A 17552-nucleotide genomic window follows, 5' to 3' on the forward strand; every position below is an offset into this window, starting at 1 on the left:
TCCTTGTAACATTTTTATCCTATCAATCAAACTCCAAGTAGTGATAACATTATTTCTCTAATTTTTTTCTCTCACCATTTTCTATCCTTACATTTTTTTTTCCCCTCTCAACTTTTCTCCCCATCCAAACAGATTCACATGAACGTGATTTCTAATCAAAGACTAGCATTATGAATTAAACTCCATTATTGTGCAAGCTGATAGAATAGCGCATGATTAACTGTTTCATAATATTCATTCATCCAAAAATTCACATCCACTTTGCCTTCTCTCCCGATCAATCTGCTGCCGAATTACTCTATTGGGACCTAATGAACTAGGATAAAACCCGGCCCTCCCTTTAAGAAACTGTAATATGACCCTTCACAAAATCAACTAGAAAACTACAGTCATTTTCAACTAAAGCTTTGTCACAGACTAAATTATTTGGTTCAGTCCTAAGAGCAAGTGCCGTAGCATATATGGCAGAAAGAAGCTTCGCTTCACAATTTAAGATAACTAATGCCAAAGGCTCCATCAGTATTCCGTTTGAGTTCACAGGCCCAGAGAAGAGACCACTTCGCGTCTACAGTACTTGTGTTAGAAGGAAACACAGAATTGAGCTACCATAAGTCAACTGGTTCCATCCGTACACTCTGCTCAGTGTCACGGAAATCATACAAATACAAAATGAACACCTAGGAAAATGCTTTGAATATCACTGTTCACAACAAAGTCAACCCCAAAAGTTAGATAACTCTCAAATTCATCATAAAATAGTTTTCAGATCACTTAAATAATCAATAAATCTTTCAAACTATCACTGGCTGCACATAAAGTCCACATGCGGTCAGTTGCTTTAGATCATTAAGCGCAGAACAAGGTAATTTCTAAATATACCAGCACATTGGAGAAGACAATCCCTAGCTGAGTATTACACCAAGTATAGTTCAACCAGTAGCATAAAAGAAAATAATTTCAAAATTTTCCATACCTGAGCCACAATTGACGACATACAAGCCTTCTAGTAGAGCACAAGTTCTCTATTGTGACAGGCACACCAGAGGAAATGCTTCACTTTAGGCTGTACCTTCAACTTCCATTGTTGAAATGCTTGGTCCTTTAAATGGCAGGGAAACAAGTTCTTTTTTATGGTGGTGATTTTCCTCTAAAGATAATTCACCAACAGAAGATGTACTCCAAAATTTAACAAATTCTCTTCTTTGTGATCAGTAACAGGGATGAGCATATAAGAATCTTATGGTAACCCAGAAAAGAAGAAGAGAGAGAACAACGTAGCCTTTTGCGTACTTTAGAGCAGTATTTAATTAAGCAACGGGCTAGAAGCAAATAAAACCGATCGAGGACCTCGATGTGCAGGAGAAGAAACAATATTGGAAGAAAACAAAGGAGGAAAATCAACAGGCAAAGATTTTAGGATCTGAGTAGACAATTATTGGACAAGTTCATATCAGCACCTGAATTTAATTTTAAATTTTAAGAACCAAAATTAGTCATAGACCACCTTACTAAAGCATTCGCTAATAATGGAAATCTTTGAGAACTTCCTAGAGCAAAATATTTCCTAGAGAAATATTATAGCTCTAGCTAGCTTTGAAATTCCCAAGCTGTCGAATGGAATTTCATCTCCAGTCTCATCTCCCTTTTCTGCCACAACTTGCTCAAAGATTATAATCTCCTCTCGCTGCTGTTGAACAGGTGCTTCAATAAATCAACCATAAAAGTCACCAAGAAAACAGGAAAAAGAAATTTGAACAACATTTTTCAATTACAAATATTCAAAAACCTCAGACATTTTGTCCATTTGGAATCCTACCCACGTTACCTGGATGATGGTGTTTTTTGCAATCCATTATCAAAATTGTGTCATTTTCTTATTTCAAATTGCTTTTCTGATCTATAGTCTTTCACCTTGGAATACAATATCTCCTTCAACGAATTTCATTGGAGATACATAGGGGCCCAAGGCTGGATATGTTTAGTAGAAACTGTGTGAAATTCTGACATGGTCATCTTCAAACATTTTCAAACAAAGAGCTTCATTTGAGGTAGCAAAATTGGTCACTAGAATACCGCCATTCTAATATCAGGTCAGCAACGTAGGACTAAGCAAACTCAGTAATTGCACCGTTATAGCTATCATAAACTATATAAATAGATATTCATAACACAGGATGAAAGTGATAAAGAGACTATTATGTATGATATAAGAGATGGAAGAGGACAAGATGTGTGTTTCTTTGCTTTCTGCAACAAATAACATAAATGATGAAAAACCTAAACAAGAAAACCTTCAAAACTATCACTCTTCATTTACATTTTTCTTTTCTGTTTTTTGGGAAAACACTACGTTTTATTTAAGTGGAGCCTTGGGCTTGAAGCACTGCCCCTCAAACAAACAAAAAAGGTCATACTACGTTTGAAAAATAAGTAAAAGAATCTTATATCATAACAATCCCAGTTAACTAAAAGATAACAAATGTCCCTTAACTTTATGATTTAATGCCATTTAGAGGGATCAGCTTGTCAGTTTCTTCAACATATAAAAGAAAGATTGCAGTCTTCTTTATCATAATATGTTTGTATGCAAACTTGACTTCAATTTCCACCTCATTTCCAAGCTCCAAATTAGATACTATGTTCTGCCATTCTTCATCAGCAGAAGTAATTATTGCAACTTCTCAGCTGTAAAAATCCATGGTAGCCTTTGTGAAATTCTTTATCATGAGACCAACAGAGTGTACACATGCCATGCTATCTTGAAGAGATGAATAGATAATACTGAGGACCATTCTTTTTAAGCTATGACCAAAAACTTGAGGAACTTCAAATGACACTGAAGATCCCTCATGTTCAAAAGCTAACCAATCAGGATAATTTTCTTTAGGAAGAGAATAGTGAAGCCCTTCGTTCCATCCCTATTCCAAGAACACAAGGAAAGAGTAATCCGATTCAATGAATCCAGAAAATATGGAAAATAATATTCACTAGAGTAGTTGACACTCTAAACAAATGAAAAACTTCATTTTTTAACATATGGCAAGCATGTTTGTCATAGGGATGAATGGTAAATATAGTGTTCACTGTGCTACGTACATTTACGCGCACAAAAACAAGATTTTTGCTAAAAGTATGATCTAGCATTATTATAAAAATATAATATTGATAAAAGCACACTTTACATTGTTGTACCTTCAACTCTCAAACAGTTACTCATAGATAGGTGAACATGTATGGCAGAAAGGCCCCCCCATATTAAAAAGATTATGCAAATGAGATAGTAGAAAATTAATTCAGATAAGGAGAAACACCTTTGAAATACTCTTTAGAAGGGTATCTGTAATTTTGTTGAACTGCCCTACCAGAATAATTAAAGAACTCATCAACGTTTTTGACCTTTCGCTTTGAATTTGATCATGAAATTCAAGTAATGTGGGAGTATTTTTGCATGAAGCCTGAGATGTGCTTGGTCTTGCTTCTGATGTTTCATATCTTCTTGAAAATAAAAGCTGTGATAGACCTCCAATTAAAGCTGGCATGGACCAAAACGCTTGCAATAATGACTTTGAATGATGTGTTGGTGATGACATCCAAGACAAAGAAAGAGATGGAAATACATCACGTGATAATCCTTCATAGCCACATAAAGACACATATTTAATACTTTTCAATCTCAACATTGAGAAAGGAATTCGAGCCATAGAAGTTTGATTTGCCATCAAAGTTGTTGAAGATTTCATTTGCTCAATGTCTTCTTCTAGCTTTTCAAACTTTGAACAACCAGAGAGATTAAGGGTCTTCAAGGATTTCAATTGATATACACTTTTTGGGAGATGGCTGAGGCTTTTACAATCCTTTAAATTTAATAGAACAATATATTTAAGATCACCAATGGAAGGGTGAATTATAGACAAACGAGGACAATTTTTGAATATTAACTTTTCAAGATATGGTATCTTTGAAAAGTCAAGTGTTTCTATCAAATAATGAGAATGACTAAGAATGAGAATTTTCAACCCCTCAAGCAACTGTAAAAAGAGAATAGTTTGAAATAAAATAAATAATAAATAAAAGGGAAATAATAGATGGAAACAAATACAAATACTCTCTATAAGTACTTGGCTTTTCTCACAAACTTTCACAAGATTACTCCACTTTAAATCAATGGCAACTATGTTTTCTGGATTGAAGTTCATTGGCAAGATTTCTAATGGAAACCCATTGCAACAAAGCCATCTCAAATTTGTTGATAGATAACTATAATCTCCAGTAAGTTGTATATTATCAAATTGAAGCAAGCAAAGCCTCCTCATATTCTTAAATGTTTTGGCACTCAAGTATAACGAATTGTTCATTGACAAGTTTAAAGCTAGTCCTTTGATAGATATTGTTCCCTACCAAATAGAAAGAAACAAAAAACAAAAACAAAATTCAGGTGATTAAGTCATTAAGATAAAGGTCTATAATTGGCAACAAAAGGATAAGACCATATTGAATAATAAGAAACATGGGGAAATAATTCAATTAAGTCATCCAGAAATATACTTATAGTTTTATTTCTTAAAACATCGAACACATCGTCGTGAAACCATAATCTAGTATGTTTCTCAAGCTCCTCTAGCGACTGCTCATGAATAATTTCTCTTCCCATGTCACGCGATAAGTCATGCATTTCAAGCTTATTTTTGCTGCTAACTCTTACAAGGCTACACTCAATCAAACAATTAATTCCAATATCTGTATGAAGTCCACAACCATTCAATATTTGTGTCACATCATTTTTGTTCTTTCCAATGAAGAAACAATATATGTCAAGAAATATTTCTTTCTCTATATCATCGCTCAAACCATCATAGCTTATTTTAAGCTTCTCATGGATTTGATCATTTGGAATTCGTTGCAATCTATCCAAAACACTTCCCCAAATCAATATTTCTCTGTCATATAAACAGGCCAAGGATGTCAAGAGCTAGGGGCAACCCTCCAGAGGAAGAAACTACCCTTCTTGAAAGTTCAATGAACACTTGTTTAGGTATTGCTTGCTTGAATGCATGCCAACTAAAAAGTTCAAGAGATTTGTTGTCATCTAATTCTTTCACACTATATACATGAATCACTCTTAGGATGTTACGTAAATGTTGATCTCTAGTAGTGATGATAATTCTACTACCTTGGCCAAACCATTCATGACTTTTGCATAGAGCTTTTAGTTGGTCTTCATTGTTCACATCACCAAGTACAACAATCACTTTTTTCTTACAAAGGATTTCCTTTAGCAGAGTTTTTCCCGCTTCTGCTTCAGGTAGTGTCATCCTTCTTGATTTTAAAATGCTTGAAAGAAGTTGTTCTTGCAAGTTAGCTGGACCATTATCTTGCTTCCAAACTTCCCTAACATTTGCAAGGAAGCACTTTCCCTCAAAACTTTGGCCAACTTCATTATAGATGGCTTTAGCAATTGTTGTCTTGCCAATACCACCCTTTCCCCAAATCCCTGCTATGATAACCTCATTTGATTTACTACTTAGCAATTGGATGATATCTTGCACACGAGACTTTAATCCCACTGGATGGTGAGCAACAAATAGGCATTTGTTGTTAGCTATCTTCATTCTAACAATTTCAGTAACATGGCCAATGAATTCAATTTCAGTCCTAGAAACAATAAGAAGTTACACAACAATGAATCCTACTCGAGAGTCCTCAAAGTGCATGGTACACACAATAATATCAACAAAAACGATAGGCTTGTAGAGTAAGCCAAAGTAAGAGAGTGTTGAAATGTTCTATATAATTTTAATTAGAAAATATTACAAGTCTGACATGAACCAAATTTTGTCAATGAATTTGATTTTACCTTTACAAATTAAAGAAAATTTTGGTTGCATAGAATATATTTAGCCTAAAAAAAGAAGCATTTGATTATAAAAGATAAACCTGTATATTTGCAGGGCCCTTTGGTTGGCCACTTATCTATGCCAATTAACATACTACCTTTGGTTCTAATTATAAAATCTTGTTTATAAACTACAAACGATGTCTTATAATTAGGACCAGAAGTAATACAACAAACTTGTCAAGTTAAGTAAATATTGTATTACTCTTGGTTTATTCCAATTCTCCTTTCATGTATTGTTGTTGACAAATCACTCGAGTATAAATACTAATTATAATTCCACCTGATTTATGAGTATTAAATCAAAATCGGTATAAAGGCATTTGTTTTCAACAAATTACCGATTTGAACATAAAGGAAGTTGTACAAAAGCTTGTGACGTGGTGGTAGCTAATTTTCCCTAGGCTATTTTATGCGATCCTCTTGTGATTTTTGATTATTTAGAGATAGATGAGTAAAAGTATTATCATTATAGTGGTTTATAACTCCCATGTTGAAAAACCATATAGTTCTCTTTCACTCTCCCTCTACACACGCATAACATGAGACTATTTTAGATGAAACTCGTATCACCAAAAGGAACTCAAAAAAATAAAAAAGGAACCTAAGGAATTTGACCATTCTAAACAGTAATGAGTAAAAAGATTAAAAATACCTGTAGTTATGCATGTCCCATCCCGATAAATTGGCAACTTCTGTGAGGGCTCTTTTCAAATGGATTGTCAATTTCTTCATTTTGCCACTTGAACTTCTCTTAATATGTCACGTCCCAACTTTGGAGGTGACCGGCACAGAATATGAGAGACCTCACACTCTTAAGCCTAAATATATGGATTGTTTAACTAATATATATATTTTTAGGATAAACATAAATAGAGGCATCCATTAAACAAAACATTCATATACTTAATCATGTTGTGATTCAAAATATAAAACTATTTGTAGAAATTTTCAACAGAGCCTCCACTGTAATCTAGACTTCTTGAAGATTCTACAATAGACTGCAAGTTTCAAACAATACTTGGGGCTCAGTTCCTCAGCACCAGTATATATATAACTACATTCCAAAATAACCCAAAAGATGAGGACCTAATCATAGATTACGTGGAGCATCAAATTCTAAAAGTAAAGACATAAATGTACTTTTGAGTTTACATTAGCTAACAGTTACTCGAAATAAAGTCACAAGTTCTGGATCTTCAATGAGGCTCTTTACTGCTCAGCTGGGAGTACAGGGTCAGTGGTGCTGTCTGAAGTCAACAAAAGAATCTACCGGTGAATAACATCCCATTGATAATAGTTAAAAAGGTAATAACAAATGAATGCAATAAGACTAAATTTTTACTTGGAATGACTATGTGGTAAAGAATTAAAGTTTCTATAGTACACAATCTTAAATTGAAAGATAAATGTATACTCAAGCTCATTAAACAATTAAATCCAAATTTGTAATAAGACAGCTTGTTACACAAAAATATTATAAAATAACATTTCTTAAACACTAATACTTTTATAGGACTTCAACAGAACGGAATAGCAAGCGCAGCTTGAAGCCACGAATACAAGCATGGACACATAGTCCACGAGGGTAAGTAACCAATCGAGTGTGGCCAATGCCACGAAACAAGTGCGGGAACGATGCCCACGAATATCCAGCGAGCTCGAAATTACCATGGCGCGCCAAGGACTAACAGTGCTGCTGTTAGTGACCAGCGTTCTGTATCCAGACCTCTAAAAAAAAAATGTACAAGCATGCATGGGATTGAGTTTATTACTATCAACCAGAGGAATATATATTTATATATTTTATTTCCACGAATGAAATCCTTTAAGGAATATTTTATAACAGATGATCCCAGCATGAATATTTTCAAATAATATTTTCAAAACTCCTTTCCAAATTCCAAGTATAAATATTTATTAGAAACAAAAATGCAGATTAACGAATTGTAAGTAGAACTTTTAATCAGTATATAACAAGATAAATATTCCTTCAAGTAATAAAACATTAAAACATTAAATAAGTGAGATTGGAAAAAAAATAATAAGATTTAAGTTAAATCACCTTGACAGACCATTTAAAGAAGCTAAATGTTTTTTTTTTAAAAAATAAGAATTTATGACAATGGGACGCTATTCACTCACCTGTTATGCTCCCAAAATATAACTCATTCCAATTAGCACATCCTTGAGTTATGCTCACTCCTCAATCCCCTAGTGTCCCGAAACAAAGCATTATTAATACCCCATTTATAACTTATATACATCTAAATCATTTATCAACAATCTCTTACAACTCTAACAAGCCCATCCATGTCAAAAATATTCAAAGATTAGCATAATAGTTGGCAAGCATAACATATAAATTATAATTCACTTGTTTCCCAATAACAACGTAAAACTCCAACCTTCAAGTTTTCTACCCACAAGAACAATCAACTCTTATTTCCTTCATGTATCTCCTGAAACCCAAAGTTTAATCATAATTAATCCAAAATAATATCTATCTTGCTCTTTTCCATCAAAATGTTATATAAACACCTATCAAGAAATTCTTTTGCTCATGTAAACATTTTTTCAAACACCCCACGGGCACTCAATATTGTTTTGTGAAACAAGCATCCGCACCAAAAACTTTTTCAGGTTTCCTTCTTAACTAAATTCATCTCATAGACCAAAATAAACAGCACCTAATAATTTCAAGCTTCAAATAATAGTTGCAAGCAAGCACCATGCATCACCCGTTAACAAAATATAACATCCTTCCTCCTCAATATGCTTCATTTAAGACAACCCCCATAATCCTTGAAATCTCAAAATTTCCAGCAACCAAACCAATTAATACCCAAGCCAAAAATCACAAGATCCAAGAAGATAACATCCTACACGTGACCACCCACACCCAAAATTCTGCAGAAACGAATATGGAAAAGAAAATTCGCATAGCCACCCAAAATCCACCAAAATCAGCCCCAAACGCACAACAAGAAGGGTAAAACTTACCTAAACTTACACCATACTCCTACATTGCAAGACAGACCAGAAAAAGGGTAGAAAATGACTCCAATTGAAAGAGAAACACCCCAAACTCTAGCAATGTTCTGCAGCGAAAACAGAAATAATCTGCAAGAATGCACGCCGGAGACTGCAAAGTGAACGGTGGAGGACAGAGGGAGATGCGATCGTTGAAGAAGAAAAAGAAGGGTTAGGGATTCAGCTTTGAAAAACTTGTTCTACTCCTCCATTCTCTCGCTAAAATGAAGAGCATCGGGAGAGAGAGAAAAAAAATCTGATGCTTTTTCTTTATTTATTTTATTTTTACTCTAAGGGTATTTAAGTAATTCAATAGGGCTGAAACAAAAATTAAATTACTCCAATGCCTTAGTTCGAACCCAGAACCTCAAATGCCTTCAGCCACTTCCAAAGCCATTAAACCACACGATTTACTTGGTTGCAGCTGCAACAACAATAAAAAGAAACTATTAACCAATAATTTAGTATACTAAATTGCAAGATTGTTACATAATAGGTCTTTCCCATGCTTTTCCAAAGGCATTTTGTTATTTATGAACTTCAATGGTCGCACATTAAAAAATATGGGTAAAACCTCTTGATAAGTTGTTTTGTAACACTCTATGATTTTCTCAAAATCTTGTAAGCACCAACTAGAGCCGGCATAATTCTTTGAGAATATAATAATTGAAATTCTCGAAATTTCAATTGCTTCCAATAATGAAGATGAAATATTTTCTCCCTTTTCAATTCTTCCTTCATCCATGTAGACCTCAATACCTACTTGCTTTGAAGCATTGCAAAGATGAGAAGTGAAAAATTTATGGGTATTGTCACCTCTAAAACTTAAAAATACATCATAGTTATATCTGAGCTTTGGCTTACTAGGACTGATTTCCCATCCTATCCTTTGTAGGAAATCATGAACATAAAGCTTGTCATTCATGACCTTTACAAGATTACGCTCAATGATTACCGACATTCCCATTTCCACAGGAAGTCTTGAGCTTTTTAGCAATTGTGTAACATGGTGTTTACTCTAACCCACATAAAAAGAAGCTATATTAAAAAATATATCTTTCTCTGCATCAGTTAATAAGTCACAGCTGATTTTGAGCTTCTTTTGTATTGGAACATGAGAAATTCCTTCCAAGTCATTCATCACTTTTTCCCACTCTTTTTTTTGTCCTATTATGCAAAAGAGAGCCAAAGACTTCAAGAGCCAAGGGTAGTCCTTCACAGTATTGAATGACTCGCTTTGAAAACTCCTCAAAATCATTTGTTGGAGTAAATTGCTTAAATGCATGCAAGCAAAAAAGTTCAAGAGACTCGTTTCTGTTTAACCTTTTCATTTCATATGATATGTCAACAGAGGCATCTAAGACAGCCTTATTTCTTGCTGTAATGAATATCAAGCTCCCTTTACCACACCACTTCACATTTCCGCACAATTCCTTGAGTTGAGATTCACAATTTATATCATCAAGTACTACGAAGACTCTTCTTCCACAGAGTTCTTGCATCATTAATTCATGCATCACAGCATCATTTGTCTCATGAAGTTTAGTTTCAGAAATATATGAAATAAGTTGATTTTTTAGGAGAATTTCACCGTTTCCTTTCTTCCATACATCCTTAATATTTGAAAGGAAACTTTTACCCTCAAAATTGCTGCCAATTCTATCATAAATAGCTTTGGCAATCGTTGTTTTACCAATACCTCCATCTCCCCACATTCCAACTATGGTTGTATCATCCGATAAAATGAATTTCAACCCCAAAAAAGTAAGCAATTCTCTCACACGAAGTGGTAACCCTATTTGATGGCATGGAAGATCATGAAATGATTCATCGTGCAAGATGGAAAAACCTAAGTTTGAGATGCGGCTACTGATTTCATTCCTGTCACAGTTGGCAGGGCAACATTCAATTAAAAGGACAAAGAGGCATGTGTTATGAAACTATGCGTGTGTGAGAGAAATGTTGGCCTTCTACATTTGAATTCCTTTTTTGAGAAGGTTTCTCCCTCTAGTGAGGGCTACAACTTGATCATCTCCCTAGTGAGATCTAATCATGAGTGAGAGTTAAGTGTTTAAGGGATGAAGATATATAAGAGGTGAAGATATGAAGAATCATATAGAAGACTCTTATGGGCTTTACTGAGTGATCAAAAGTGTTCTGCATTTAAGCTTTCGTGGTTACACAACCCAAGTTAGAGTTGTATCTAAGCTTTACTGAAAATACTCTTATGGTGTTCTGTGTTATGGGTTAGCTTGTTTAAACCCTCTAGACCAAGAGAACTTGTTGTTGCTGTTATTGTCAGGCTGTGATTGCCTATGAGATTGGAATTAGCTAGTTTTAAGCGACCTATGAGATTCCTACGTTTTGATGTTAACTAGAGATCAAACATTGTGTCGCAGGCTATTAGAACGGGAAAAATTTTAGCTGTAACTTTGGTTGCAAACATGTCACTATTATGGCAAGAAAAAAACATTTTAACGTTATTGAGGGGACTGGACAGAGAGGCAGTGGACCAAATCAGGATAAATTTTTTGTCACACTTCTCTCCCTTGCTCTATCAATCTATTGCTTATTGTTTTTAGCAAACTGAACTGACCAAGAAATCAACTTGGCTATTTGGTAGTATTTATATAACTAATTTGAGCTACACGTTCGAAAGAAGGATCGTGAGTGGTAGAATCATAAATAGAGCAATGAAAATATTGATAAAGAAGGATTAGGATTGGCAGGAAAGTGTAGATATAGTAGAGGCAGAGAAGAATGCTTTCTTCTTCTCGTTTGAAACCTAGGAGGAGCACAATAGAACACTAGAGGGTAAATTAGGCTACTGTCATAACATGATCACTCTTCTGTCGTATTAGTATATTACATCTGGTCCTTAATATAACATTATAGTTTAATTTGAAATACAAACTAAAGAAATCCCAATTCTATTTAAAGTATAAAACAAGTGGGGGGGATAGAAATAAATTAAAAGAGAGAAAGCTTGACGGAAGAGATAATTTAAATTCAGTTCATAAGTTCTAAAAGGTAAAAACCAAGGAAATCCCAATTCTATTTATAATATTTAGTCTAAATTATATAAATCTCCCGAATTTTGAATATGCACAAATAACTCCCTTAGCCTTTAAAATTGAATAACAAACCCACCTAAACTTCTAACTCTATATGGATGAACCTAACCGTTAATTATACACCCCTTAAGTTATATTTTTGTGCGTAAATAACTCCCAAGCTTTGAATTATAATTATAGAAGCCCCCTAAAATTTAATATATGTGCAGATAAGTAATGAACAAAGAGAGACAGCTGCACATATGTAAGAATTTAGGAGATTTATTCTAAAGTTTCAAAGCTGAAAGAGCAATCTATAGATAACACATAAAGTTGAGGAATTTATGTATAACTTCGCCATATATTTATACAGTAGTAAGTACAATCATTCAAAATTAAAAAATCTAGTAACTAATCGAGACATAATTTATTTAAAGAATAATCTAAATATCCTACTTAGAATAACTTTATACGAAAAAATTAAAATATCTTAGGATTAAATAAGTGGCTTGATAATCTGAAAAAAGGAAGATCTAAGAACGTCTTTTTATGCTTGGTTTGGATGAGAAGAAAAGTTACTAGCAAAGAAAATGAGAGGATAAAAAATGGAGAGAAAATGTTATTATCCATATTTGGATAAATAAGCCAAAAAAATAGGAAAAAAGAAAATAAGCAAATATCTAAATAATAAATATGCTTTTATGTAAAAACTATATCATGTTCAAAATCAAATTAAATAATAAAATGCAGAAACCATATTATGAAATAATTTAAAATTATTTTACAAAAAAATAATTTAAAATTAAAGTATTTGATAAATATATATATTTTCATGTTACCATATTTTAAACAAGATAATTTAAAGAAAATGTTATTTTTCAGAGTAAAAAATAAAAAGTGGATAATTTTTTGAATTAGATGTAATTAAAGAAAATAAGTAAATTATACATTATTCAAAATATTTAAAAAAATATTAAAAATATAGTATAAAAATAAAATAAGGAGGACATGAAGAAAAAATGAGTTTTCTCCTCATTTTCATTCCACAGACGGAGAAAAAAGTTGGACGAAAATTCAGATGGATCCCACATTTTATTTTCTCTTCAGTTCTTCTTTTCTCCCATTTTTTTCTCAGAAAACTCATTTTTCTTTTTACTTTTCTTTTTAGGTTTTTTCCTCTCGTTTTCTTTCTATCTAAGCCAAAATAGGGTTAGTGTTTCTGATAGCATTCAAATTTGGAAAGCCTTTTTCCATTGAACAAAATATTAGTAAGGGGGATCGTGAAGTGACAAAACAATTTGCTCTGCATAATTAAATTTGCACCTCACAACAGAAAAACGAAGAAAGACACTTTAGCAGCCAAAAACAGAGGGAAAATCATGATTTCTCTGAGGGGAGAACTAGACCAACAGGTATTCGTTTTTATTATAAACAAGCACATAACTCTAAAATAAAATTCATTTCACATAGGGAAAATCACAAAAAAAGACCCTCCAATATGCAAAATAACAGATAGGTCACCTGAATAAGTGAAATTACTCACAAGGACCCGGTCTCAAATTGTAATTATGAAATCATGACCAAATTACCAAAATATCCCTCTTTAAATTTTTTTAAAAAAAGAAAGCCACTGCCTCACCAGAATCCAGCCACCGGCGCCGGAGCGCGGCCTTCCTTTTTTTTTTTTTTTTGCAACTGTTTTTTTTAAATAGTGGGGGAAGTGAGGTTGGGGGGATTTGATCCCCCAACCTAATGCTTCCCAAAATAAAGAATGACCATTGAGCCAACAAATTTTTGTTAACATTATAATGCAAAAAAAATATAAGTTAACTCATTTACTCTTGTTCCAGGTGATAACAACAATACATTTGTAAATAACAAGTTTTGATTGTAAAATAACACGTCTGGAATAAAAATTTAACAATATGTTTTTTTTATAATAATAAATTTTGTTGCAGGTAATAACAACAATACATTTAAAAATAACAAGTTCTGATTATAAAATACCAAGTTTGGGATTAAAATTTAACAACACGTTTTTTTATAACAACACACTTTGTTTCAAGTGATAATAACAATACATTTAAAAATAACAAGTTTTGATTATAAGATAACAAGTCTGGGATTAAAATTTAACGACACATTTTTTTATAACAATTAATTATTTTATACTTTTAAAAAATAAATTATTTATAACTTATAAAAATATTTTTAATATATTTATTTCTCTAAAAATACTTTTTAATCTGTATATCTATACAACTCATTATAAATCAAACTACTTCTTATAAATTATAAAGTATTTATAATTAGGCATTTTTAATCTATTAATCATAGTATAAATTTTATATTATTTCATTCTTTAAATATTAAAAATAGTTTTTATATTTAAAGAATAAAATAGTATTTTTAATTATAAATTAGAGATAAATTTCATTTATAAATTTAAGCAGTCAAAAAGTATTTTTAATCTACAATAAATTGTACTATTTATAATTTATAAGAAGTAGTTTTATTTATAATGAGTTGTATAGATATATAGATTAAAAAAATTTAAAAAAAATTAAAAAAGTGTGTTGCCATTTTCCCTAAATTTTATTTATAAATTTGAACAATAAAAAAGTATTTTTAATCTATAAAAAATTATACTTCAAGTTCGGATTATAAATTGGAGATAAAAATTATTTTTTTAGCAAATTAAATAGATTACAAGTACTTTTTATAAGTTATAAATAATTTATTTTCCAAAAGTATAAAATAATTAATTGTTATAAAAAAAAAGGTGCTGTTAAATTTTAATTCCAGACTTGTTATTTTACAATCAGAACTTGTTATTTCCAAATGTATTGTTGTTATCACCTGAAACAAAGTTTGTTGTTATAAAAAAAACGTGTTGTTAAATTTTAATCCCAGACTTGTTATCTTATAATCACAACTTGTTATTTTTAAATGTATTTTTATTATCACTTGAAACAAAGTGTATTGTTGTAAAAAAAACGTGTTGTTAAATTTTAATCCCAAACTTGTTATTTTATAATCAGAACTTGTTATTTTTAAATGTATTGTTGTTATTACCTGCAACAAAATTTATTGTTATAAAAAGACATATTGTTAAATTTTTATTCCAGACGTGTTATTTTACAATCAGAACTTGTTAGTTACAAATGTATTGTTGTTATCACCTGGAACAAGAATAAATGAATTAACTTATTTTTTTTTTTGCATCATAATGTTAACAAAAATTTGTTGGCTCAATGGTCATTCCTTAATTTGGGAAGCATTAGGTTGGGGGATCAAATCCCCCCAACCTCACTTCTCCCACTATCTAAAAAAAAAACAGTTGCAAAAAAAAAAACAAAGGAAGGCCGCCGGAAGCGGCCGCCTGCGGTCGGACCCCGGCTTCCGGCCGTCAGCAGTGGCCTGAAGCGGCCGCCGGAGCTCCGGCGCCGGTGGCCTGATTCCGGTGAGGCAGTGGCTTTCTTTTTAAAAAAAAAAAATTTAAGAGGGGTATTTTGGTAATTTGGCCATGATTTCATAATTACAATTTGAGACTGGGTCCTTGTGAGTAATTTCACTTATTTAGGTGACCTATCTGTTATTTTACATATTGGAGGGTCTTTTTTTGTGATTTCTCCTTTCACATATCTATTTTATATATCATAAAATTTGAAAAAGAAAGGTCTTTAACAAAACTTCCTATTTTCAGGTCCCAACAAAAAAAGACAAAACTTCCTCTTTGGGTGACACTGTATAAAAATGGAGGAGCAAAACAGGATAATTTATTACCTGGAGTCAATGGAGAGTTTGAAGCCAGGTCGGGAAGCAACTTCGGTGAAATCAAATCTGGAAGACAAAGACAGCATCTTCTCATGTACTTGCTGCCGGCTCACTCCGCAGAATGCAGGCACTAGGTTGTTATTCCACCACATAGTTCTGATCACCAGTCTCTTGAGACACTTCTCCGACTCAAGAAACTCCGGCGTGAATAAAACAACAACGATCCGTGATCCTAATGCGGCTTCGGCCTCTTGTACAGAAAACGCTTCTTCTTCATCGTCAACGAAAACTCTGGTTCCAGCAACTCTCAATTTATTCTCAACATAGCCTTTCATACAACCCTTGGGATCTCTCAGAGTTAAGAAGACGTCGTATTTGAATTTGGAAGACGCAGAAGCCAAACAAGACGCCATGGCTTATTACTTCATAAGCAAATTATCGATCCCACAACGCAGTTCCATTTTTATTATAATAGCAATTAAGGCGGAGCCGAGTCGATGTTATCAATTGCCAGGAAAAGAAGTTCCCCGCGTCGTGTTTCTTTCTTGCTTGGGACCTACACGCTGGCTACTTTTAGCTTTTCCTCCCCATTGTCCTTAATCATTTTTATAAATTATAATTTTTCAATTAAAATTTAGGGAAAAGGACAAAAAAGAAAGTGGAAATTGTGAAATCACTTTTCAGCCACCTACCTAACCCTTCAAAATTTAAGAAAAGAAATAGTATGTAATCTGGTATTTTACAAATATAGTTAAATAACTAAAATACTTTTATTTTAAACTTGTCATTTTTAATATATTTTTCATCATTTATTATTCAACACTTATCATCACTAGTTCATAACTTATTAATAAATAACTTGTTATTGTAAGTGCATTTCTGGTTGTTTTATTTAACACTTGTAATTACCGGTTCATAACTAATTAATAAACTTTTTGAAACAAGAACATTTTAATCATTTAACTATATTTGCAGAACACCAGATTACACACCATTTTCTCTCGTGAGATTTTGAAGTATTAGGTGTCTCAGCTGAAATTTCACAATTTTCAGGTCCTTTTATTGTTCTTTTCCCTAAAACTTAGTACATTTTTATCATATTTTCAATCAATTATATATTCTTTTTTATTTATTTTCTCTCATCTGTTTTCTACACATTCTCATCTGCTCTGCTCAGGGCCTGCTGCATGCGTGGTGACTAAAAATAAAGATATTTAGGAAATGTGAATCGATTAGTTGTATGTAGTACTCGATAGAGTAATTTAGAAATTGTGCACTCCATCGTCCAGCACATTAGTCACAGGCCAAGCAGTGTCAGATTGTGGCTGTGGGGTACTGTCGCCGTTGAAGCACCATCACATCCTTTGACGGAGGTCGAGGTTCGGTAGTTGAAAGGAAATGGAAGATCAAAGGAGCTTGAAGGGTCTGGAGATGCCCAATGCCCACTTCTTCGCCGTTACTTGAGTCACCGATTCTGATCAAAGAAGCTTGAAGAGGGAGGTCGCGGGCCTGCGGGCGGGAGATGATAATGGTTAATAGTTATAATTAGAAGGGTAATGTTCTAAACTGATAAAATATCTTAGGGTATATTTGTGAGAAAATCTCGTTTTGAGGGAACTAAAAAAGTGTTTGGTTTTTTTGAAAGTGATTTTACGGGAAACGAAATAAGCCATCTGCACGCTCTGCTCAACGAACCTCTGGTGAGTAGGAAACTCTACTACCTTCTCATGTTTTGTATAAGAAACATCTGAAAGAAGCTGTTCTTGCAAACAAAAAAAACCATTAGCTTTCCCGTA

General features: G+C 32.9%; 2 protein-coding genes and 1 long non-coding RNA gene across 3 annotated transcripts; all 3 read right to left on the reverse strand.

The window, feature by feature from the left end:
- Positions 1-4940: 4940 nt before the first annotated feature.
- Positions 4941-5609, reverse strand: LOC114717858 (TMV resistance protein N-like). Its single transcript, XM_028903084.1, has one exon. The coding sequence runs from the start codon at positions 5607-5609 to the stop codon at positions 4941-4943; it is 669 nt and encodes a 222-aa protein (XP_028758917.1).
- Positions 5610-8092: 2483 nt separating this feature from the next.
- Positions 8093-8989, reverse strand: LOC114717852 (uncharacterized). The gene is made up of 3 exons (XR_003737760.1): positions 8897-8989; positions 8302-8355; positions 8093-8107 (listed from the first exon to the last, which is right to left on the reverse strand). It is a non-coding gene; the product is annotated as an uncharacterized LOC114717852 (long non-coding RNA).
- Positions 8990-10059: 1070 nt separating this feature from the next.
- LOC114717859 (TMV resistance protein N-like) lies at positions 10060-16169 on the reverse strand. The gene is made up of 2 exons (XM_028903085.1): positions 15766-16169; positions 10060-10807 (listed from the first exon to the last, which is right to left on the reverse strand). Exons 1-2 carry the CDS (start codon positions 16167-16169, stop codon positions 10060-10062), a joined length of 1152 nt encoding a protein of 383 aa, XP_028758918.1.
- Between the last annotated feature and the right edge of the window lie 1383 nt (positions 16170-17552).

The sequence above is a fragment of the Neltuma alba genome, unplaced genomic scaffold (assembly GCF_004799145.2).
Source record: "Neltuma alba isolate B1F8T4 unplaced genomic scaffold, ASM479914v2 tig00011778_pilon, whole genome shotgun sequence".
Lineage (NCBI taxonomy): Eukaryota > Viridiplantae > Streptophyta > Magnoliopsida > Fabales > Fabaceae > Neltuma > Neltuma alba.